This window comes from Pangasianodon hypophthalmus, chromosome 16, assembly GCF_027358585.1.
Source record: "Pangasianodon hypophthalmus isolate fPanHyp1 chromosome 16, fPanHyp1.pri, whole genome shotgun sequence".
NCBI classification, from domain to species: Eukaryota; Metazoa; Chordata; class Actinopteri; order Siluriformes; family Pangasiidae; genus Pangasianodon; species Pangasianodon hypophthalmus.
In genome coordinates this window covers 12,294,972-12,319,892 of record NC_069725.1, presented here as the reverse complement: position 1 = coordinate 12,319,892, position 24,921 = coordinate 12,294,972, and the positions used below count along the sequence as shown (strand labels likewise).

The 24,921-nt window shown below is 39.5% G+C and overlaps 1 protein-coding gene across 3 annotated transcripts in view; it reads left to right on the top strand.

Moving 5' to 3' along the window:
• nol4lb (nucleolar protein 4-like b) overlaps positions 1-24,921 on the top strand; it is a 98,200-nt gene that overhangs the window by 26,651 nt on the left and 46,628 nt on the right. For all 3 annotated transcript variants that reach the window (XM_026920532.3, XM_026920535.3, XM_034311892.2), the window contains exons 4-5: positions 11-120; positions 20,799-20,946. In XM_026920532.3, coding sequence (XP_026776333.1) covers positions 11-120; positions 20,799-20,946 — 258 coding nt within the window. The remainder of the gene's footprint in view (positions 1-10; positions 121-20,798; positions 20,947-24,921) is intronic.

Below are 24,921 nucleotides of genomic sequence, written 5' to 3'. Positions count from 1 at the left end.
ATTTCTCCAGAAAATGACCGGCCTGCCTCTCTGGTCCCTGACCTCATCGACTACAACATGCCTTTGACCACCACCTACCTGAAACAGATGAAACTGCAGTGCATTAACAACAACGAGCAGGTACACCTCAACCTCAGATCTTCATTCTTCACTCCTAACACTTTTGCACGCTGATCTCTTTCTCTGACTGATGCATCCTCTGTGCTACTCTGTGTTCGTTCATGAGCAGTAACACCAGGTGTTTCTGCAAGAACTTGAAATTTGAATTTGGTATCTTTATCAAACCAGTAAGCTGAAAAGGGACATTTAGCATGACCATAATTTCTAACAGGAGCAGCTTGTGACTATAGATTTCAGTGGGGCAGGACAGCATTAATAATTACATAACCACAAGCAAAATGAAGTCAAAAGTAATCACACTTTAGAGTAACCCTGTAATAGGCAGCTGAGAGTCGACAACATGGTCATCCAGCATGCAGTCTAGTAGCTCATTTTGAGCACTTTTAGTACCTTTGTTTAGCTGTGTTCCAAACAGCAGGTGTTTTTGCCAGGTTTCAGCAAAATTTCCAGCCCAGCTACTGTACATCTGAAAAACCACACAAAAGACCTAAAACTAGCCCAAATATTTTGGGCATTGGAAAAACATTTTTCTTTTTTTTTTTTCTTTTTATTTTATTTTATTTTATTTTCTACATTATTGATTCAGTACAAAAACATTTTAGATTTCCAACCATTAGTTTTCAAGCACGAAATTAAATGTTACAGAAAGATGTTTGTATGTCAGTAAAGAAAGCAGCAGATTACGTAAGAGACACTTTTCAGACAAAAAAAACATAATGAAGGCTGCTGGGTTTTGCTGCAAAAATAAGAAGCAAGTGTGTCAGTCAAAGTCTCCAGAAGAACTGTGGCTGCTTCTGCAAGATGCTCAGTAAAACTAACAACATTTCTTTATAAAACTGTACAAATTGTACCTGAGACGTCTATTTTTTTTTTTTAAAACGAAGGATCGTCACACCAAATATTGACTTTGTTTCATTTATTACTGCTTACTGCTCTTTATAGTATTTTTTTATGTAGAAACAGTTAGTTTCATTATTTTTGAAGGCATCTTTGCTCTACAGCATTTCTTCACATGCGCTTAAGACTTTTGCACAGTACTGTATGTATCATACAATAGAAATGACCATGTGCATCATAGACACATCATCTGCACTTAAAGTTTGCCTTTGTTTTCTGGAAATTTAGTAGATTTAATTAGAATTATTTTCTATGAAACAAGATCTTGGCGACTGCAGAATATTTTTTAAACTAGCCCAATTTGGCATCCCTCTAATTAACTGTCCTTTCCACTGCTTCTCCTTCAATGATAAATGTTCATAGAGTGAGTATGGGGCAGCATGAGTCTTGCCCCAGTGGGCCTCTATGGAAGCTATATGGGGTAGTGAGCACTCTGCCCTACAATTGTGCAGCATCTAGAATGACGAGTAAATCAGTGGAACATTTGACAGCTTATATCTGTCAAATAGAAACATTTTTTAAAATCATTGGTCAGTCAATGATGATGAAAATCATTGGTCAGTCAATGGAAATTAAAATGTATGGAGTTGTGATTGGAGACTTTATGAAGATTAACATTTTGCTGAACAGTTGATATTATAGTTGCCCCAATGGGTAAGCAGCCACTGATTTCTAATACATTTTATGAGCCTATAGAAAGTAGACTAAACTTATTCTGGTCATATACAAGATGTCAGACTTCAGTGCGGGCTATAAGTTGTCTTATGGTTAGACGTCAGATCAAGGCAGACCAGAATACATTTGAATTAGACCATTAAACTGGCCCAGAAAAAGGCAGTGTTAAGTCAGACCAGTAATGAGTGGTCATGGATGTCTACAGACAGAGCATCCTCAGTGTTTAAAAAAAAAAATACAGTCCAGAGTCTGATTTCATTTTTGCACAGTTGAGTTTTCTTTCCATAATGATTCAGTTTGAACTTTTGACCTTGCATTACTCCTTCTATAAAAGGGCAAATATAACTGACTCACTCTCTGCACACTGCCGAGGCTTAAGCTTTGCACAGCAGAGCTTTAATTACTGCTCTCAACTCTCTGCTGCATTTATGTATAGTTGCTTCTGGTGTGAACATATTTTCAAACGCCTATTGGTGTACATCTGATAATCCTGTCAAACCACTGTGAGTGGGTGGGTGGGTGGTTAAGTGTGTGTATTTGTGTGTGTGTAGGGGGGGAGTATATGGTAACTTTAGAGAGAATCAGGGTTAGCTCTTTTCTAATTAACCAGCTCCCAGAGCAGCAGGCTAATTAGCTGAGGTGTGGGGAATACCAATGGAGTGCCAATTTACTGCAGAATGTCAAAGCAATCCAACAGCCACCATTCCTACAGTAACACACACAATACTTGGGGTCAAACCAGCTGTTTCTAGACATTTAAATAATAGTATTAGGCAGTTTTAGATTGATCTGTTTGAATTAGTATTTTCAATTATTAATATTGAAATTTTATTTTCAAAAAATATTATAAAAAAATTCATTGTTTAGGATTTTCTGTACATTTCAATAATAATAATAATAATAATAATAATAATAACAGATCCCCAAACTAAATAAATTGACCTGTTTATTAATCACTAGAAATATAAAACTGTATAAACTTAATAAAGCTTGCTTTCAGTGAAGTACTCAGAAGACTGTAGCTTTAAGAACATTGACCAAAAACTGGCTTGAGTATTTCAGAAACTGCTGGTCCACTGCGATTTTCACACACAACAGTCTGTAAAGTTATACACAGAGTGGTGCAAAAAAACAAAAAAACGTCCAGTAAGCAACAGTTGTGTGTTGAAATGCCTTGTTTATAAGTGATATCAGAGGTGAAAGTTAAAGGTAACTCAAATATACACTCTCTATAACCATGGTTAGCAGAAAAGCATCTCAGAACACACTACATGCTAAACCTAGAAGCCCGTGGGCTACAAAAGCAGAAGACCACACAGGGTTCCTGAAGTGTTCTTTTGCTGTTGTAGCCCATCCACACTTTTATTATGACAGCTGCTGTCACCAACCCACACCTCACAGCCTGACTTCATTTACACAGAAGAGCCAACCTGATCAAATCAGGACATCAAGTGTAGGCACACAGATCCCTTCAGAAATCAAACAATCAAACAATACAACAGGTTCTTAATCCAGCTGATTTGGAAACAAATAACATTGCTGTGGTATATTATTTAATTTAAGTGTGGCCTCAGTTTGAGATGGTTTGAACTGGGCAGGTTTTAAAACATGATTAGATTGTACAGCCAATTCAATTTGTGCATGACCTCCGCAAGTGTGCACGTGCTTTATAACGGTGCCATTTGGTTTTCCATTAAGAAATCTTGATCTGTTCATAGATATGGATTGAATTAGAATAGATTTAATTGTCATTATTACCAGGAAGACGGCATCCTCTCGCGTCCCCCTCACCTCAAGACCTGTTTCTGTTTCTTTATGGACATATGTAAATGAAGGCACAGGCTCATTTTTGAAACAGGAATACCAGGAATTGCATGATCACTGGAAACCGTGTCATGAATGAATATCATCGTTTCCCGAAATTCAAATTGGACAACGACAATCAGTTTTGGGTTAGCCACTCAGGGGGCCAGTGACATTAACTTAGCTTAGCTCTGTGACAACCATCCCCATCTCTTTCTCTCTCTCTCTCTCTCTCTCTCTCTCTCTCTCTCTTTCTCTCTTTCACACACACAAACACACACGCATACCCCTGCAGTGCTCCAAATTTATCCTGCACTGCAATGTTACATCCATCAAATTCACATCCATCATAGCTAAATACAGAGCTGCAGTTTCTTGTCATGTACTTTAACCTGCATGTTGGTCATTTCATTCTTTGCTTCTGTTCATTTGGAAAATATCTTTCAGAAAATAGGAGGATCTGTAATTCTGCATTAATTCTGTTCTCTCTGCTTATAAATGGAAGTGATATGTACAGTATGAGAACTTTTATAAGACAGTTCACACATCCTCAGGGATGGAAAAAATTTTAAGATAGAGGGAGTGGATAGCATCCAGGAAAGAAGTTCAGTCCCTTTGAAATAATAAAAGATGTTCTGGGAATCCTCAGTTAGGCAAATTAGGTGGAAGAGAAAGCTAGACCAACATGGTAAAATGCAAACATACAAGCACACTGGCTCAAATGTCTGAAATTGTGGAAAAACAAGAATAAAAGAGTGGAGGATGCACTCATCAAGGCTGGCTGGTTGGCATTGCAGGATGTGTGTGTGTCAATTCAATAAAGGAGGAAATGAGCAGCATCCTTCCTGCAGACTCCAGTTTGGGGGGGTGGGGAATGCAGGGAATTAAAGAGGGAGGGGTTGTTCATTTTCATTTCTAGCCTCCCTTTCCAGTTAATATATTGCCAAAGGAGACTCATTTCTTTGTCACTCTGTCTCGTTTTGGTGAAGAATGAGCAGAAGGCATGATGGGACCAGGGTAGTTATATTCGTAGTTTATAGTAAAGCTACTGGTTGTGCAGGAAAATACAAGTAAAAACAAGATGTACTCGCTTGCACTCAGTTTCAACTTTCGAATATGTGCTGTCAGGAAAGTTTACGATAATTTCTAATTCCAAGTTAATTTGTACACGCTGACATTTGACATTTTAATCAGTATATTGGTATTTATTCAGAATGGAAAAAGCATGTTATTTTTAATGAAACCTGCCAATTTTTAATCCGTTTCCCAGAAGTCATCTGCAGGATCGCAGGTTGCAAAGCTGTATAGGAGGTAATTTCATTTCCAATTTATGGTTGCTGTTAGAGATAGCCTATATAAGCCTTTATTAATCTAGTAAGACGGCAGTAGTAAGTACATCGGTAACTCTAGACAGACTCTTCTTCTAGTATATAGTATAGTCCTTAAAGGAACAGTGACTATTTTCAAAATGATGAAGCCGAGCCATTATCATAGTTTGTGTTTTGAAAGAAGCATTTTGATGATGATACTTGTCATACTGATAAATGTTCTATCTTTAGGGAGGCTTTTCTATATTCTTGCATTGTTCCATTTTGCCTGTAGGTGGCAGGTTTTACAAGCAGTTCTTCAGGTTGTAAACTAGGTGTGTGTGTGTGTGTGTGTTGGGGGGGGGGGGGGGGGGGAGGGGTGTGTTTGGGAGTGGATTTGTGTACACAATACAGTATATACCTATAAGCATGTGCACATCAGTATTGTAAACATTTCATGTACCCTCAAGTCCAAATGTAGTCTCAAGTTACCCTCAAGTCCAATTCAATACTAAATCATCTCACACCCATAACTAAGCAAAGTCCAAAGTCTGCTGCTGCTCAAGTTGAGTCTAAGTCAAAGACTCTGAATCGAGTCTTTGGCTCCCATAATGAATTGCAGTTGGCTCTATAAGCATAGTTTGAATATATAATCTGAGAATTTATTAAACATTAAAATTACAAGTGACTACTCTTGTGACTTAAGTTCTGCATCAAGTGACAAGGACTTGCTTGAATTTCATTCTTCAGTTCTTTTTACATTTCTGTTGTGCTAGTGGTCCTTTGAGTCCTTTGAGTTTAAATTGGGGAATGATGCACAAAAAAAAACTCCACCTTTGGTTTGTGTGAGTGGCAAGTGTAAGTGTGATCTCTGGTTTTAAAATTTGTTAGACTTGATGTAATTCATAGCATGGCATAATAATGATAACTTTTAGAATAATTACTTTTATTTCAATATTGTAAAATGTATTCCTTCATTCAAGGCAATTGTTAACTGCTGTGATACAGTAAAGTCTTTTCCTGGATCATATATCTTTGCCTGAAAAGAGCCAAGATATTTTGGTTTTCATTTGGATGAATACTGAAATCATTTGGCTGCCCAGTTTGATCATCATTCATCTCCAGTAAGCATTTATTCCTGGTCAGGGTTGTGGCAGATGCAGTGCCTATCCTGGAGACACTGGAGGAGAGGCAGGGACACACACTGAATAAGACACCAGTCTGTTGCAGGGCACCATGCACACACTCATTCACACCTAGGGGCAATTTAGTGTAGCCAGTCCAGCTTCTGGTATGGTTTTGGGAGGTAGGAGGAACCTGGAGAACCCAGAGGTAACCCATTCAGAGACGAGGAGAACATGTGAAACTCCACACACACACAGTAACCTGAGCTCAGGATCGAACTGGGATCCTGGAGCTGTGAGGCAGCAACGCTACCCGCTACACCACCATGCCGCAGGCTACCCAGTTGTGTACTTAAATTAAGCTCTTATGACAGAAACGTAATCACATTTTCAGCACATCAGTTGGGAATTGTACTGTATTGCATGGCATATAATACATAAATGAAACAATTCCCATCTTGTAGCATCCATGAAAGAAGTAGGGCTCTGCTGCCTGCTAAATCCCAGTGAAATCCCCTGTAAAATAGTAGTACGGTGTGACCTAAAGAGAGGGGCTTTATTAGTAGTAGTAGCAGGAGGAGGAAGAGGAGGAAGAAGAGTAGGAGTATCTTTTGGAATACCAGTCTTATATGAATGAAAAGTAGGGCAAATTAAAGAATGGTTTGGGTTGAAAATGGATGTGAACCGGGTGTTGTGTATGACACTGTAAACACCAGCGTCCATAGCACGCGGTGTGACGTGGTGGACACTAGCCCCGCCTCCTCGCTCGCGCTCCCTGGCTCGCGCTCCGTTGCGCGCGCGCTCTCGCTCGCTCGCTCGCGCTGCCTGTGAGACTCGGCGCGGAGGCTCTTCGCTCCTCCAGCTGGATATTCTGTTGAAATATTAACGCGCAGGCGAAAGGCACTGAAACGGGCTCCCCCCTAAAAAAAACAAAAAACAAAGAGAAAGCTCTCCCAAGAATATTTCAAAAATAACGAGCAGAAGTGCAGGTAAGTGACCGTTTTGACTCTGTTCTTTACATTAGCTTGTTATTATGCTCTTACGCCTAACTGTAAAACATACATTCGCTCAGCGCGCTGAACCTGTACGGTTCATGTCATTAGAAAAAGTAAAGATGTTTAATAATAATAATAAAAACAGCTATTTTAATTCTTCGACACGAATATTGATAAGGTCTATGATTTTATTATTATTTTTTAAAGAGAATTTCGTGGTATTGGTACGTGTGGTGTCCTGCAGACCCTCCTGTATTTGGTTATAGTAGGATATTGATTAATGGAGCTCACTACAGGAAGTGACATACCGCTATTTTCTGGCCTAAAAATCTGCAAAACATTTATACTATAAATATTTCATGTAAAAAATGCCCATGCACATGACCGACATCTTTTCCCAGTGCATATGAAGGACTCGCATTAAAATGCATGGCGTCCCTCCACGTTTATTGATTTTTTTTTTTTTTTTAACTAGACGAGTTGGTCTTTGTTATTTTGCATGTGTTTCTCTGTTTTTTTTTTATATATATATATATATATTTTAATTATTATTATTATTATTATTATTACACTATTTGTCCTGCTGTCTGGAAAGAGTAGTAACTTTTAGACTGCTCATTCATTTATGGCAATATTTCACACAGCTGAACTGTCATGCAAAATATTACAGCATTGTGTTTTCTTCTCCTCAATTGGTGACAATAGTTCAAACTTTTTAACCTTCTTAGTTTTTTTTCTTCAACAAAGTAAAGGAAAATAGCTTCGTTTTCAACAACAGTGTAAATCCTCTTGCCTGGGTAATGAACTTTCCCCTTCAAGAAGTTTAGTGACTTGTAATTCAGAGAGTCTGATCTGCAGCCAGGTTCTCAGACTGATCAGATTCAAGTCATTATCCCAACTGTCTGTCCCATCTGACTTTATGATGCAGGATTAGACTGGAATATGGCCATAAGTTTTTCTTTTTTTCTTTCTATCTTGGATTTTGTCTCAAGTTTACATACTGCACTTGGCCTAAATATGCCACATGTTTTCTAAGTGCAAAGGTTTTAGTGCATTATATTACATGCTAGTGCATGTTTAGGTGTAATGTCCAAACCAGGTTGCAGTCATTTTCTCAAAAGCATGTGCTTGGTCCATAGAAATGGACATAGAAATTTGTCCAGACATAGAACTTGTCCATAGAAATGGACAACTCTGGCATCAATCCGTTTACAGTGACCATTTCAGCTGGTGAAGGGTTAAAAGCTTTAAAATGCTTTTCATACCACACTGCCTTCTAAAGGATAAAGCTTTCCGAAATAACATCACTTTCTAAACTCGAAGTCAAAATGCTTTCCAGAGCCGAGCTGTGTGGTAGCCACTGTTCCTCTCTCAGTCGCTGTCTCTCTAGCTCTTTCTCCTTCCTACTTTTTTACTATTGCTCGCTCATTCATTCATTCATTCATTCTCTCGCTCTCTTTCTCTCGCTATCTTCACTGCCTTTTTGCTCACTCTCACACTGTCCCCTCTCTTCTCTGTCTCTCCCCTGCTCCACCCTCTCTCTGTCCCTTCGCTCATTGTTCTTTGTCTTGTTCATCTGCATTCTAGTGAATGTTCCATTCTGCCTCTCAGAGGGCCTGTACCACCCTACGCTCTTCCCTTCAAATTACTATGGAGCCTGGCATCAAATTCGGAGGCTTACACACACACTCACATTTGGGATTTCTCTGAGCACTAAGAGCTTTTCTGAGTGGTCTAGCACAGCTTACTAATCAGATTAGAAAATATGTTTGCAGACTTAATTTTTTCCCTTGTGCTATCATGATTTGGCAGAGTTTAAATTGAAAATAGTGCCGTTCTCCTTCAGAGGCCTTCATTATCCGCATTGCAATATTATTGTAGTCGCTGTAGAGTTGTCAAACAGAACTCCCCAAGCATCTTTTGGCTTGTTTTTTTTTTTTTTTTAAATGACAAAGAAAGCCAGAATCTTTTTGTATTGTGTCTTTCTCAGCCCATGCGAGTGCCAAATTTACCAATGGACCTCTCTCCTGCAAAGAGGCAAAGCAATCCCCGCCATGCAATTTCCTGTCTTTTTATGGCTCGTTTCCTCCCAGGCATAATGCACTGAGACCTGAAGGGGGGTATATGGGATGTGACGTACTGACTCCCTGTTGCCCTCCTGCTCTACTGGATGCTCTGTGCTCAACTGGTGCTGCCTGAGGTGAATTTTGCGTAAAGCTCAGGCAGCGTAAAACTGAGTCTCCACATAGACCCTCTCAAGGTTACACGAGAGGAAGCACAGCTTCTAATCTTGTTCCTACTCCTCTCTGTGACTGTTCTGTGTGCAGTAATTCCCATTACTGCACAGCAGGTTCCTCACTCAGGTGTAATCAGTGCTTTATTTACTGGATCATTGCGAGATTAGCGTTAATCTGACAGCAGTTGATGTTTCTGAGCTCATGAGGGTTTGTCTTTGATCTGGTCCTTTTTTCCCCCCTCATTTCACTAACATTTATTATTGGTCTTGTTTTGTTTAATGCCCTTTCACCAGTATGGTACACTTGTGCTCTTGCGGGCCACTCTTGTCACTAGTACTAAAAAAAAAAAAAAACCAGAATTTCTCAAAGCTGCTTTTGTCAATGCCACAATAAGACTAGCCCAGATCAGACAGGCAGGACAGAGCTCAGTAAGCGGAGGTCACTGAGACAAATTTTTTTTTCTCTCTCTCAAAGAACAGCCATCGGAGGCAGAGGTCAGCAGCAGCAAGGTCGATCAGCCACTCCTCTCCAATGACATGAATAAAGCCATTAAAGCAGTCTGCTTTTTACAGGAAGCGAGGGTATTTCTTCCTCAAAGCATTTTTTTTGTATATTGTAGTCAGATTCCTGCTCTGAAAAAAAGCTTGATTGACCATCATGGTAGGAGAAATAACAGAATAATTTTGTATATCCACTTTCTGACAACATGTTTTTCTGTAGTGTTTGTAAGATGTACACTTTTCCCTGACTAGCTCTGTGAAATGAAATTAGGATCCATTGTGAAAAAGCATATGTCAAAAACATTTGTATGTAAACATCACTGCAATGTTATTTGCTTGGCAAGAATGCCTCTTTGCCTGTGCAGTGTTTCTTATCTCAGCTGGAATCTGGATCAGACACTAGTTGACAAAATATGAAGTGATTTATCCTGCTGAAAGTCTCACCAAACAAAACAGTTTAGCATGTTTCTATAAGCTAGCTGAGGAATTGAACATAGCTCACCTTAGCAATTACATCCATTTTGAGATAATATTGAGGCATGGTAAACACTGTGTTGCCAATTTAGTGGGTACACCGAATATCTTTATAGAAACTGTATCTTCCAACATGTCATATGTCCGCTGTGGTGTGTGGATGAAAACCATGCTGGGTGCTGCTGTTTTTGGGAAAGAACCATAAAACTTACTAAAGACTAAAAAGGAAAGGCTAACCTCAATGGACAATGTCAGGTTCTTTCAGCATCATACTGATGGACAGATCAGAACTTGCCACAAGCAAGAGTACATTACTGCAGTGGTAGTGATGTTTCCCTGGTACACTTTAGTGCTCCTGATACTCATCTGAGTGGCATGGCATGTCTGAACATCACTGCTGAACAGGTATTCCTCTTTATGGCTATAGAAAATCTGCAACTGAATGGACACTTCCAGCATGATAATGCGCCCTGTCACAAGACACATCATTACCAGGTTTCATTGCTTCAGTTGCCTGCAAGTCCTCGGATATAAACCCTTATGAGCATCTGTGGAGTGTGGTGAAAAGAGATGTTTTCAGCAACTCTGGAGCGCAATCATTTCCACGTGGTACCACATATCCACATCTTACACAGACACACCGATTACATTACTAGATAGGTGTATGTATTGCACTGTACTTTGTGTGTGTATGAAAAAAGTGTGTGTGTGTGAGTGAGAGAGAGAGAGAAAGAGAGAATGCATGCATGAGGGTGAGTGCGTGTGAAAGAGAGAATGTGTGTGTGACCCAGAGACAGTGTGCGAGAGACTGTATGTGAGGGAGAGAGAGAAATTATGTGAGAGGAAGAGACTGTGTGTGTGTGAGTGTGAGTGTGTGTGTGTGTGCATGAGAGAGAGAGGCTGTGATGTGAGTGTGTGATGTGAGTAAGATTATGTGAGAGGGAGAGACTGTGTGTGAGAGAATAAGTGTGTGTGAGCAAGTGTGTGAGCGAGCGAGTGAGACTGTATGCGAGAGAGACTATTTGAGAGCGTGTGTGTGTGTGAGAGAGAGAGAGAATGCATGTGAGCGGGAGACTGAGTGAGAGAAAAGTGTGTGGGTGTGTATGTGTGTGAGAGGGAGAGACTGTGTGTGAGAGAACGAGTGTGAGTGAGTGAGACTGTATGTGAGCAAGAGAGAGATTATTTGAGAGCGAGTGAGTGTATGTGTGTGTGAGAGAGACTGTACGTGAGAGCGAGACTGAGTGAGAGAAAAGCGTGTGAGTGTGTGTGTGTGTGCATGTGTGTGAGAGGGAGAGACTGTGTGAGAGAACGAGAGTGTATGAGTGAGACTGTATGTGAGCGAGAGAGATTATTTGAGAGAGAATGACTGTGTGAATGTGTGTATGTGAGAGAGAGATTGTATGTGAGAGAGACTGAGTGAGAGAAAAGTGAGTGTGAGTGTGTGTATGTGGGTGTGTGAAAGTGAGAGAGTGTGTGAGTGAGTAGCAGATGTTCAGCATTAAGCTATTGATTCGTGGCTGTTATTTTGAGGAATATAGAGTGATGCTGTAGGATGTATATCAAAAGTTTTAAGTCTAAGAGCTATTATAACTTTCTATTATTACTTGTTAACTTATCAGCTTCAAGCTGTGAAAACAAAATTCTCTCTAGAGACTTTACATTTTCAATAACTGTCGATATGTTAAGGCAGACATAGCAACAGAATACATAAATACACCTGGCTAAACTAAATCATGTTATAAAAGAGTGAGTGACTGACGGACAGAATCAGGTGCACAGAACAAAAAGCCAGTGTCCTCATACTGCACGGGTGCTTTGTTGATGGAGATGAAAGTATTGCGATCTGTGTTTTGGCGTGAAAGCAGAGTATCGCTGGGGGCACAGAGAGGCGAGCTCTTGTCGCACCTTCACAAAGAGAGACCTTGAGGCAAAATAGCACATTCCTTCCTTCATATTTACAAGACCTGACAACACTATCTTAGTGCATAAAGGGTCCCTAGCACACAGTAAAAAAGTATTTATTTTCATCATTCACACAAAGTTGTGTAGGGAACAATCTTATTTCAGTGGTGACCATTACCCGGTGTATTGAATAACATGGAATGTTTCATTTACAAATGCATTGTTGCCTCAAATGTGTATCCTGGGCCATGACATTTATCTGTTGATATACTGAGAACTGTTTGTTTTTTCCGTGTGGTATTCATTGCTGTTTAATTGATTGCCAAAGACATAAAATCTTACAGAGATCATGTTATGTATTCACTCCTAGGGAATTAAGGATTCATGCATTTTCTTGATGCATCGATTAGAGAAATAATTGCATGAGAAATAAAACAATGATGAATCATTCACACTTTTAAAATATTTCAAGTGCAGGTAATTGTCATGATTTGCTAGCAAAATAAACATGCTTAAAGGAATCTTTTCAAACCGGCTCTGTGATGCATCATTCTCCTCTGACTTCAGCACATGCGGACAGAGGAAGTCAGAAATGAAAACTGCAGGAGACCTTGCACGTATCAGGTGCTTAATAATTAGCATTCCTCCATATTCTTTTGAGAAAGAAGAGAGCACAGCCCAGTCGATTCTGGGAAATGATACATTGCAGCCATGACACTATTCTTCAACTATAACACACTATAAAAGAAAAGGTTGTTAAGAAACTCTGAGGAGCTATTTACATTCTTTGTTTTACAGAGAATTAATCTTTTAATGATGACATGCCTATTTTCCTGTGACTGAGAAATGCAAAGGTTTATTTCCCAACAAGAGTTATTAATGAAATGGACACAGAAAAATAGTGAAACTACTGTGAGAGGCTTGTTCAGTATGGAGTATTTCAGATATGAATTCAGCCCTTGCAAGAGACATATGCTAGAAACATGGTTCTATTTCACTCCTTCTGAGTGCCGGGGGGTGCGGTGGCTGGCAGCAGGGTGATTACAGCTAAAAAACATTGGGCAGTAACTGCACCAGGATTGTCTCTTTATTCCAAGAAATTTGTTCCCTCTGTCCAAACAATGGACTCTACTCAACATACATTGTTGTTCAGAGGAAGGACAGAGGTGTCTGTCTGTTTCTTGATTTGAGTGCTGAACTGGTTCCTTTATGCTAAGGTTATCAGATTTGTAATTCTTGTCTTGCAGCCACAGGATTGGTGGATTGGTGCAGTGCCTATTTCCATGTTCCCATTGCCCCAGAACACAGATCCTTTTTAAGCTTTGCCTTCCAAGGACAGGCATTCCAGTTTAAATTTCTAACCTTCAGCCTATCTCTGATGCCATGGTTTTTTTCTTTTAGAGGTACACAAGCAGCCCTATTTCCTCTGATGACCAGAGGCATCAGGATACTGCCATATTTGGATGACTGCCTCCTGTGCGCTCCCAACAGGCCACTGGGGACACCCTTCGTGCACACATTACAGCATTTATTGTCATGGTAAATGCTAGCCATATTATTGTGATTGGATGCAGCCAGGACACTGTAATGTGGTATCAGCTGCTGTTATGTACACTAGAATTGTTGATGACGGCCACAGAGGTTGTTCCTCTGTGGGCATTTTATTGAAGTGGGTTAACAGCCTGTGACTGGAACCCACAACCCGAGAAGTGTCCTTGTTTCAGAGAGAGGGGCACAGGCTCTAGCTTGCTTTTCTAATGTAATGGGTCTGTTTAGAAGTGGTGCACCATCAATAGAGATAGTCACCATCAATTACTTCCTTACAGTCTGGGGAGAAGAGAGGCACGGGGGTGTGTGCCTCTGATGTGAGACACATCAACCCGCTGGAATAAACCGCAGTCTTTCTGGTGCTCAAGATTTTCTTCCACTGGCCCATGCCTGGTCTCACCATGTAAGGTATACCAGGGAGTCCTGCTGGCAAGTCCTTGGTTTCCACTACTACTTTCCCAGGTGGACAACCCCAAATGGGTCACCTGTGCCTATGGGTTTGGCCCCTCAGAATGAATTATGAACTGAGGACTGCACCAGCCCCTAGCACACGGTCGTTGTATGCTCTTCTCTAGAATCTGTTACAGTAATGGTGTGCATTATATACTGGATCCAGTGGACTACCTAAAATGGTTCCCAAAATGCTTCTTCATGGACTGCTAGAGAGAAGCAAGAGAGTGTATTAAAGATGTATGTGGAAGCCATTGCAGCATAGCACACCACAGGGGATGGCATGTTTCTGGGAGCTCATGATAATTGTCTTTTTGCTAGTGATCACTTCTGCATGTTCTGGCAATAAGCACAGCTTCCATCCATTGGTGGCCAGATGACTTTGTCAGAATCCTTGTGGCTGACCCTAGGATTCCTGCCGAAGGTCATATCACGTTTTTTTTTTTTTTCTTCAAATCAAATGATTGAACTTATTACATGAGTGTTCCTTATGGCCAGTATGCACCCTATGTTACTATTTAGACTGGATGGCAGTCACATAGGAAAGACACAGGGGGCCCACCTTGTCTAAACAGAGATTGTCCTACTGGGTGGTGGACATCACCATTGCCTATAGGTTTCCCCTACTGTGAACTACCACTCTATGAACAGTGTCTGATGGCCTGGCATATGTTATCCACCAACCCTGTCAGTTAGGTGAGGTGAAATGGCAAGCTAGTTACATATGTAGCCGCACTATACATCACTTTGTGACTATTTTGTAGAAGGTTCGTGCTCAAGAATGTATCCAGGTGATTCCCCTGGCATTTATCTGGGATTTTAGTGCTATAGTTGGTATAAATGCTGAATTTGCTCTCCATATCCCTTGCCTTGCACAGCGCTGTTTAAAAAGTAAATTTCGATTATACAAAAATATTAAAAATATTTTTTGTTGCATTATGTTTCTTAAGCTTGAATTGCTTAACCAAGTAGTTATTTTGTGTATTATTTATCAATTAAAAAAATGGTTTTGAATTTTAAGTGAATCTCTTCGCTTACCCAACATAATGAACTAATTTCCTGGGCCCTGTGATTGTTTTGCTAATTTCTCTGCAAAGCTTTCACCGTAAAGGGCAGAGTGTGAAAGCAAAATGATGGCAGTGTCTTGAATGTACTGTTGCTTTGTTGTCCCTCTATTCTTCTTAACTTGAATGCATGGGCATGCCCTATGTCTGGGGCTTTTGATGATGCCCGATACTGATCAGTCTATTCAACTGAGAGTCAGAGAATGAGTGAAGCATCTGAAAGAGGAGCAGCAGGAGTTTGGGACGCCCTCTGGTCTGTTTCCTCCTTCTCACTTTCCCTTTTGTTCAGTTCTGCAGGACAAACGGCTGTGTATAGAATAACATGCAGCGGCAGTAATTGAGTGCAGAGATTTGGTTTCAGGACTACATGGGTACGTTTAGTGTGAGGCAACTGACAGCAGAGAAGCAGCAGGGATGGGACAGCAGGCAGAAATAGCTGCAGCACCTCTCCTGCTATAATCAATAATCAAGGTCACAGTCATCGATTATAACCTGTCTTAATGTCATAAAATGCTTTTTTTAGAGGCCTGTGATTGATAGCATGTTAGAATATCACAAGCACCATGGTGAAATTAATCTTCAGGTTTTGTGTCATATTTGAATATATGCAAATATTATAAGTTAGCCTCAGTTACTGGATGCTGTAGCTCTGTGTGTAAGACACTGCTGGTATTTTCCTCTTTTCTCAGCTGGTTTTCCTATAGGATCAATACTCTTCAGTGGAAGCTCACAGTCTGCACCATGTTAATCCTCACTAGGCTTGACCGCATGTGTGTTTGTATTCACACTGAATCCTGATCGAGTAATGCCTCCCATATCAATACCTTCACCTTTCTGTCTGAAATGATACTGTTAGGCTGCTGCTTTGCCTGCAAGCCATTGATCCTAATATATGGAGAGAGAAAAAAAGAGCAAAAAGAGAAAATGAACTAGGTGTTTATCTGTCGGATTGGAGAGAGACAGTGTTTCAAATGAATCTTGGGGTTTGCCAAAACAGCATTATATATGCATAACAATTAATGATCACAGCAATTTTAATATCAGCCATTTTTTGGCAAGACTGACACCGAAATCTTACTACACCACTACTGTGTGTTTATTATTTGTCTGTGCTCTAAGAGTGTTTAATTTGATATTTAATTTTCTCACGGAATCAACCTCAGTAAGTGCCTTTTTTGAAGTTACATTGCAATCCAACCTTGAAACATTTCTGTCAGATTTTTCTTCTTGTTCACAGTTTGTTTCAAGCTTTGTTCTTGGACTGTTTCCATGGTAGCCAATTAGCAGACTCTGGTTACCCCTATTTTTAGAGAAGTGTCTAAATCCCAGCAGTCTCTGTAGACTATATGTGAATAGGAGACAGATATTATGGAGGAGTAGAGACTAGAGAGGAAAAAACAGAAGGGAGATACATAAAGAGGTGAAATAATATACGGGCAGTAGAAGGAGGGTGAAACTACTTGTTAATAGTTATTAAAGTGTAATAATATAATACTCTTTTTGACGGTTTCTATTAAATTGCTATTTTTATTTGTGTATGAAGTCCTCTAGGCAGAGAATATTATAACAAGTGCCAAAATCCTACTTGCCTAACATCAAACCACACAGTGATGAATGTATTTATTGAGAAACCATTATTGATTTTACATTGTAAGTTTATAATGCACTCTGTATACACCACTTATCAGGTTTAATTGTACTTGCCAGTAGGTTTCTTTTATACTTTAAGCCTAAGTAAATCTGATCGAGGGAGAGAGAAAGTGAGAGTGAGAGAGAGAGAAGAGCAGCCAAGTTTGAGATATGAGAGGAGGAGCAGACAGGAAGAGTTAGCTCGCTAACTAGATTAACTTCAAAATGGCTGTGCCACGGATCCGGCTTCTGCCCTAAAAGCTTCCTTAGTGACACCAGACAGGGCTGCCTGTCGCCACATCTCACTTTTGGCCATTATTGGGCAAAAAAACTTTTCCCAACTACATAATTATTGTTTGCTATTTCTCACAATGTTCTGATGATTGGGTTAATTTGGCTCAGGAATTTATAATATTATAGCCTTTGTGTTCCATATACTGTAGGTCTACGAAATGGTTCAATGTGGACATCAATCAGATTTGTACCCACTGGCTCCCTACTGTACTTTCTCCTCAGTTAATGATTTTCTAAAGACTCTTTGTTCTTCTGATTGAAGTACGTATTCTATTGCTTTTGAGCATTTGTTATTTTTGAGCCACCAGAGCCACTAGCAGGATAACTTGGTTAATAAACCAGCTAAAAATGAATAAAATTATAACTCTGGGGTTAAATCTGTGTGTGTAAATCAATCAAACTGATGCTGGGTTCTTATTTCTGGTCTTTCATTGCACTGTAGTGACAGCATGGTCATTATAGAAGAAATGTTAATCTGCTAAATGATGAAACCTAAAGAACAGTGGAATTTATTGAGAGTTAAATGTTTATTTAGGCTGGGCGGAGAAGCGCTCCCAAGGTCGTCTGCTCTGCATTTTGTCTTCCTCACATTCATGCTCAGAACATGCGCAAAGAAAACCTCCACAAAACCCAAGGCTACACGTTCCCATTCTCTCCAATCAAGAGCACATTGCACAAAAGAGGCCAGTGGGTACAATACTGCCTCAATAAAGCATCTTCTCCGTAAATCTTGTTGATGAAAGGAGAGAGCTAGAGACTGTTTTACGACCGAGGAGAGTGGACGCGGGCCAAACTCCTCGTCCCTGTTTTCACCCAGACAGCAGTTCATCGGGGGGGAGCAGGAGGAGCATCATCTGCATAGAGATGAGTGGAATGCATTATCAGGGTCATTAATAAACAATAAAACTAATAAAAAGTTGGCAGAATTGAGCAACAGGGATGAGAGGAGATGAAAAATTTAGAGAGATGTAGCTGCTGGATAACCACTATAGCTCTAAATTGGATCATCTATGCCAAGCAGATCAGAGCTGAAGTAGTTAAAATCAGTTTTGTAATTGAAAGGAGTTAAAGAGATTAAATGAAATTTCTGTTCTATTGGCTGTTCAGAGGTCATCAGTGATAAGGAATAATGTGCTGTTGAGAAATTCATACTCTATACTTTATCACGAAAGCAATATAGATGAACAGAAATATGGTAACTTGACTTCAGAGCATTGGGGTAACGTCAGATGAGTCTGATGAGGTGTTTGCCTTGAATCTCTTACTCCTGCAGTATGTCACACTCAGAACTTGACCTGTAATGCTTGTCCCTCTCACCTCAATTGGATTTCTTGACATGGTGATGACCTCAGTGGCCCTGGCAGCTCCTTTCATCTGGCTGCTGTGGCAGTGTCATTGGTTTTAAATCTCGCAAACATAGTTCCTCAGGCTCAACATTTATGTTTAATAGTGTAAGATAAGTCAATACTCAGTCATAGTTGAGATTGCGTGAAGGAGAAGACCAGCAAGCCCAGAGCAGGTTTGATGAAGTTTGTCTCCTCAAACTCATCATGCATCCTTAATGCAGACAAGTTGCAATTGAAACGTTACCTAATCGGGGCTGGTGACAGAGGGTGCATGTTGACTGGCAGGTCTGAGGGGATGCCAATCTGATTAAACAGAGAGGTCACAGAGTTGCCAGGTTCCCCTCTTTTAATGACCGGCATTAGCAGATGGGCATGCTGCACATTGCCCTAGCCTCGCACTACACACATGTCTAATGTCAGTACAAATTAACACATCTGGCTTGAGTTCTCCATCATTGCATAGTCAGTCCATGGAAACTGCTTTATTTTGAGGTATTATTGTAGAAGCCAAAGCTATTGAAGGTCGTCTTCATTCTTTTCTATCACAGAATGTTTCTACTGAATGTTTGAGTGCACCGAGGTCCTTTCTATGGCCTTTTCAGACTGAGCATGTCTCAAAATTATTCTTCTTTCTTTACATGTGCTTTTTCCTGTATGAAGGTCTGCCTTTAAATTGTCTACCTGTATAGTTTTGGCCTTTGCTGTTGCTGGGAAAAATAAACGAGTTTTTAATCATTATTATTATTATTATTATTATTTAATTTTCTTGTGCCAAACATTACCACAAATTGAAACTGAAATGCTGGTATCTGGTGAACAAATGACCAATATTTCTCGAAATTCACAGAGGCGCTTCTAAATTGTTTTTGAATGCCACCATTCATTTAACATAATACATGAATAAATACCAACACCCTACAGTGAGTTGATGACCTTATATTGGGTAACATTAAGTAATACATTTGTTAACATTAACAGCACTTAGGCTTCTTCATTAGCAATGATTTTTAACATGAACACATTAAAGTATTACTTTATAATACTTTATAAAACTTTCAAGTAAACAAGTAATAACTGCGTCAGTTGTATGTACACCTTTGTTCATTTATGTTACATACATTTACATTACAAATACATATATGCATATGCAGTGCAATTTTAACAAATGTATTGTTTAACAGTTATTACTTAACATGAACTAACAATTATTCAAGCTGAACAACATGTGGGATTCATGGTAACAAATGTGTTATTTCATATCACCTAAGGTTATATAGTCAACTCTTATTTTAAAGTGTTCACAAATCAAAAATAATGCTGAAATTTTTCAAATATAATGAGGATATAAAGTAGCTGACGTATGTTTGGGAGAATATTGTATTAATCTCTTATTGTCCCCCAAAACCTGAGATGTCTAAGCTCCTGTTTAACATTGTACATTACCATAAGAGGGAGTAAATTAAGAGAGAAGGGATCAACCAGGAGAGGATGGTACATAGAGGAAATGAAAAAAAAAAAACATCTTTTCCTTCCTTAAAAAAGCTGCTGCTCTTTGGACCTTATTACTGAGAGTGCTGCGCTTCCATGTCTTGTTCATCTCACAATCCTCAAAATATGTGTGCGCATACACACGCGCACACACACACACACACTCACAGAGACTTCTTTCATATTTGTATTTATCAGCAACATATCTGATCTTGACTGAAGCTTTCTGTGGAAGTAATTTAGACGCCATTCATATCGCAGAACTGGAAAGTCAAAGCGGATGTAGAATAGAAATGCATTCACTCTACTTGCATAGTGCGTCACTAAAGGTCATGCAGCGCTTCACCCTTTTCCTTGATCTCTCTTTATATGTGGTGCCCTCATAATCACGCCATGCCATGTGCTGCCGCAGCCAAACCATATAGCCTTGTTGGCTACGTGGGTTTGTACCTGTGTGCGTCTGTTCCTTTATGGCCACCTGATGAGATTTTTGCTGTGAAAGTGTGCATCAGGTTTGGGATCCTGGAAGACTTGAAATGAGAAAATGTTGCAGGAGCAGGTGGTTTTCACTTTCATGTGGGTGGGAGTGGATTGTCAGATATGAAGCTTGCAGGACAGAGAAAGGCCACGTTGATGAACATGGGAACATAGTCGGCGGTGCTTGTGATGCGCTTACCGTGTTATCGTTAAATGCTTTATACTTGTCACTGTGGTTTAAATTACTAATTTTTTATATTTTGGAAAAGGGAACCAACTAAGTTTATACAGGTAGGTACAAACAAAAGTCAAGAATATCTACAGAAGGTTGCAGAACACTAGTGCGTAGGAAATGGCTGCTATTGCTAACAAACTTTCGCAGTGTGCCTGTTTGGATCAGCATCTCTCCCAAAACGCACACTCGCTCCCTTTCAATCCCAATTTCTCTCTTTTCTTGTTCTTCTCTAGGATGAGAGTTCAGTGAGCAGTGAGGAGTTTGATATGAGCGACCCCACATGGATTTCAACTGAACGCCATAACACACACTCAGACCTGAATCCAGCCACTAATATAGAGAGAATGCTCAGCCCCCAAAACACACACAAAGAAGACGATGGTAAGAGCAGTGATTTCCTCGCTTCATACTCTTTCTTTCATTCATAAACTCTTTCCTTCCTTTTAGTTTCTTTTCTCCCTGTGTCTAGGTTTCACTCTCTTTGTCAACTTAGTCTCATCTCAATCTTAATAGAACCTCTCTGCTCCCCTATGGGGAAGAAAGAAGTAATGGACTCTGAAATGAAAGGCAATAGATTGGTATGCTGAAGCATGATGCTTTGCGTTTGGTTGGACATGCGCACACACACTCAGACACATGGTGAACATAAGGGCCTAGGTGTGGTGAGAAACATTGAAGTGTGCTGTGACATCAGTTTCTTGGAGACAACTTCTTTCAGAGTACAGAAGAGTCTTTCTTTCTTTATCATGTCTCTTTATCTCTCCAGTGATCAGAAGAACTAGCCCATCTGCTCCCATAGAATACAAGCTCGCACACAGGTGTAGTGTCTACCGTATATGTTCTTATTTGGAATAAGACATCAGGGTCTGCATACAAAACAGTATTTACCTCTCTTGGGCCATTGTATATGTATTTGCAGTTTTACTCTTTGCTGTCTTTATAGACTTTGCAGAAAAACATACAATATTTAATATTGTTGAATTTCTGTTCAGCACTAACTTGACTGACTGTGATTTTTTTGGTTTCTCGTAAGTCAGAAATTTTTGAAACCTGGCATTTCTTAAGTTTTATTACAGTTTAATCACTTTTAGAGTCTCACAAACAAAATGTATATTAAACACTGAGGTATAATAAAGGTGACCCAGTGACCTAAAGCTTTAGATTTAATGACTAATTAATTAGCAAACTCCAAGATCCTAATGGGACTCTCATTTAGTGCTGTATTAAAGGCAGATGAACCTGGAGGGTAAACCTGTTAAGCCTGTAAAAACACAGATACTGCTAGTATCAGCTGACAAATACGTGTTGTCCTGCAAGTACCTAATTAAATTGATCAATATCTAGCCCTTTTTCAATTAGATGTACATTGTTTCCAATTAAATTAAAACTTGACACACATTTCTCAGTGCACATATACCTACTGATGCACCAAAATAAAAATTCTTGACCAAGACCACTATTGAGCACAGACTTATTGGACTTACAGACCAAAAAGAGAGGCAGAGGCAACCCCCAGGCATAAGGAAGACATTTATAGTTTTGGTTTTTGGTCTGTAAGTCCAGAGGCAACAGGCTGAGAAGCCACAGATTTCAGCTCTTCTTGGGGGATTCTCGGATGTTCCCAAGCCAATTGTGAAGTTATAATCTCTCCAGCAGGTCTTGGTTCTGCCTGTCTGCCTTGGGGTCTTCATCCAGTGTGATGGACCTAATGCATATCTATCAGCAGCTGAACAGGGTGCATCCTTGGAAGGTGCCTAAACCACCTCAACTAGCTCATTTTGATTCAAAGGGGCAGTAAGGCTACTCTGAGGCTCTCCAGGATTGTTGAATTCCTCATCCTATCACTCAGAGTTAGCCTAACAACCCTGCAGTGGAACTTAATTTTTGACCAGCTGTACACTGCTGCCTTATTCTTTTGGTCAGTACCCACAGCTCGTGAGCATAGGTAAGAATAGGGATGTAGGTTGCTAAACAGGGAGCTTTGTCTGAAAAAATGTGCTCCTGCTTTAACACCACAGACCGGGTCAGCATCTGTAACAGTGCTGTCACTGACCTGATCCATTTGTCAATTTTCCATTACTCATGAATAATATCCCAAGATACTACAACTCTTCCACCAGGGGCAAAATCTTTCCCTTCACCTGAAGGGAGCATCTCATTCTTTACTGGGAGAAAGCCATAGCCTCAACTTGGAGGTGCTGATTTTCATTCCAGCCACTTCACATTCAGCTAAGAAATGTTTGAGTGCGTGTTAGAAGTCCACTTTGGATGGTGCCAAGAGAACATCATCAGCAGCAGCAAATAACAGTGCTTTGTTCTAGTCCCACATACTGAACCTTGGATGGGTCTTGATATCATATCCATGAAAACCACAATCAATAATGGAGGCAAGACAGACACGTGATGGAGTCTGAGACCCACCTTTAACAGTTTTGATTTGTGCTCATAGAGAGACCAGATTGCACAAAACAGTCACTCAGATACTCTCTAGTACCTCCCACATAACAAATGCTGAGGCACACAATCATAGGCCTTTTCCAAATCCACAAACACATGTAGAAAGGATTAGCATACTCCCATGACCCCTCACAAAGCCCTGCAAGGGTAAAGAACTTGTCTTCTGGTCCACTCTTCCACGACCAGGACAGAAAACACATTGTTCCTCCAGAATTCTAGGTTCAACTATTGTATCAAGTCTGACACAGACTTTTCCTGAGAGGCTGAGGCGTGTGATTCCCCTATAATTGGAATACAATCTCTGATCCCCCTTTTTCAAAATTACGACCAACATCCCAGTTTTCAAATGTATTGTCCCAGGTCTCAATGCACCATTAATCAGGCATGTTAATTACACAACCCTAATCTTGCCCAGTGGCTTTAATGTCTCCAGTCGAATCTCATCCACTCCTGTGGCCTCCAAAACACCAGAGATTTCTGTCACTGTCACCTAAAGGGAGGGTATGTACAGACAATTGTTAACATTTGTTTTTTATCTAGATAAATGCTGCATATAAGTTCTATATAAATATACTTCTTTTTATCCTTTTTAATGAAAAATAAATTCTCAACAAAGTACATATAAAATTAAATTGTTTATAATGCATGGTTTTCCTGAACAAAAATACTATAGTATCTGTAGCGTTACTGTTTCTTGCTGTAAGGGAGTCAAGGAACAGAAATTAAAAATAGCACATACTTAATCTCGGTTTAAAATAATTTATTAAATAATTTGATTGAATTGTTATAGCTAAGTTAAAACAGTCCATTAATGAAAACAAAATGTGGGATTTAATGTTGTAAAAATGTTTGAATTTTCATAATTATAATATTATTAGAACTTATTGTTAGAAGTTGTTAGAGTATCACAAAAATAGTTATTCAAGTAAAAATACCATTGCTAAGCAAAAAAATTCTTAAGTAAAAATAAGTTCTCATCCAAACATCTACTTGAGTAAGAGTAAGAAAGTATCTAGTTAATATACTACTAAAGTAGCTGTTACCTGTTACGTAGGACACGTCACTTAAAAGTAGTTTAACACTGGTTAACTGAACAAAATTATAAATTCACACAGCCACAGCACTGAAATTATTATTTAATAAAAAACAATAATGTTTCCATTTTGTTTTACTCACCCTGCAAACATTAAACATTCTGTAATGCAGTTAAGGTACATTTCTCTGCTAATTTGCTGGGTCTTTTCTTGCTTGCACCCTCTTGCATGTTGCTTTCTGTCGTGACGCTGAATGGTCTTCCTCGCGATTTGTTGTCGAGCCAACTTTGCTGCACATGACCGCCAGCTTCTGGAGCGTCATTTGCTGAATATTTAATTGCGTGAAATTTTCATCAAGGATTTTTTTTTTTTTTTTTAACAATCAAGTAGTTAATTATAATTGAGTATTCATTACAGCCCTAGTACTAAATGCATATGCACAAACAGTCAAAGTTTTCCTTCCTGAGACTCAAAATCTCATTTCATCTCATCACTATGAAGTATTATTATTATTCCAGCACCTTTAAAATTATTATTATTATCATTATTACTACTACTACTACTACTACTAATAATAAAATGTACTAGAACCCTATTGTAATTGTTAGGATTTTGAATCGAATGACTTCTTTTTCTTCTTCTTCTTCTTCTTCTTCTTCTTTTTCTTCTCCTTTTTCTTCATCTTTCCACTGATTCCTTGAGTACTCCCAAGCAAAAAAGTCTCAAGAACCATTTAACTCCACCCACTTAGAGTTTTTGCTAATTTGCATAATATGCACAATATTACGAACTAGTCCTAAGATATTTTGTATTTGTATTTAGTTTTAGGATCTTTACAAATTTGGTGTGTCAAACTACTCAGCAG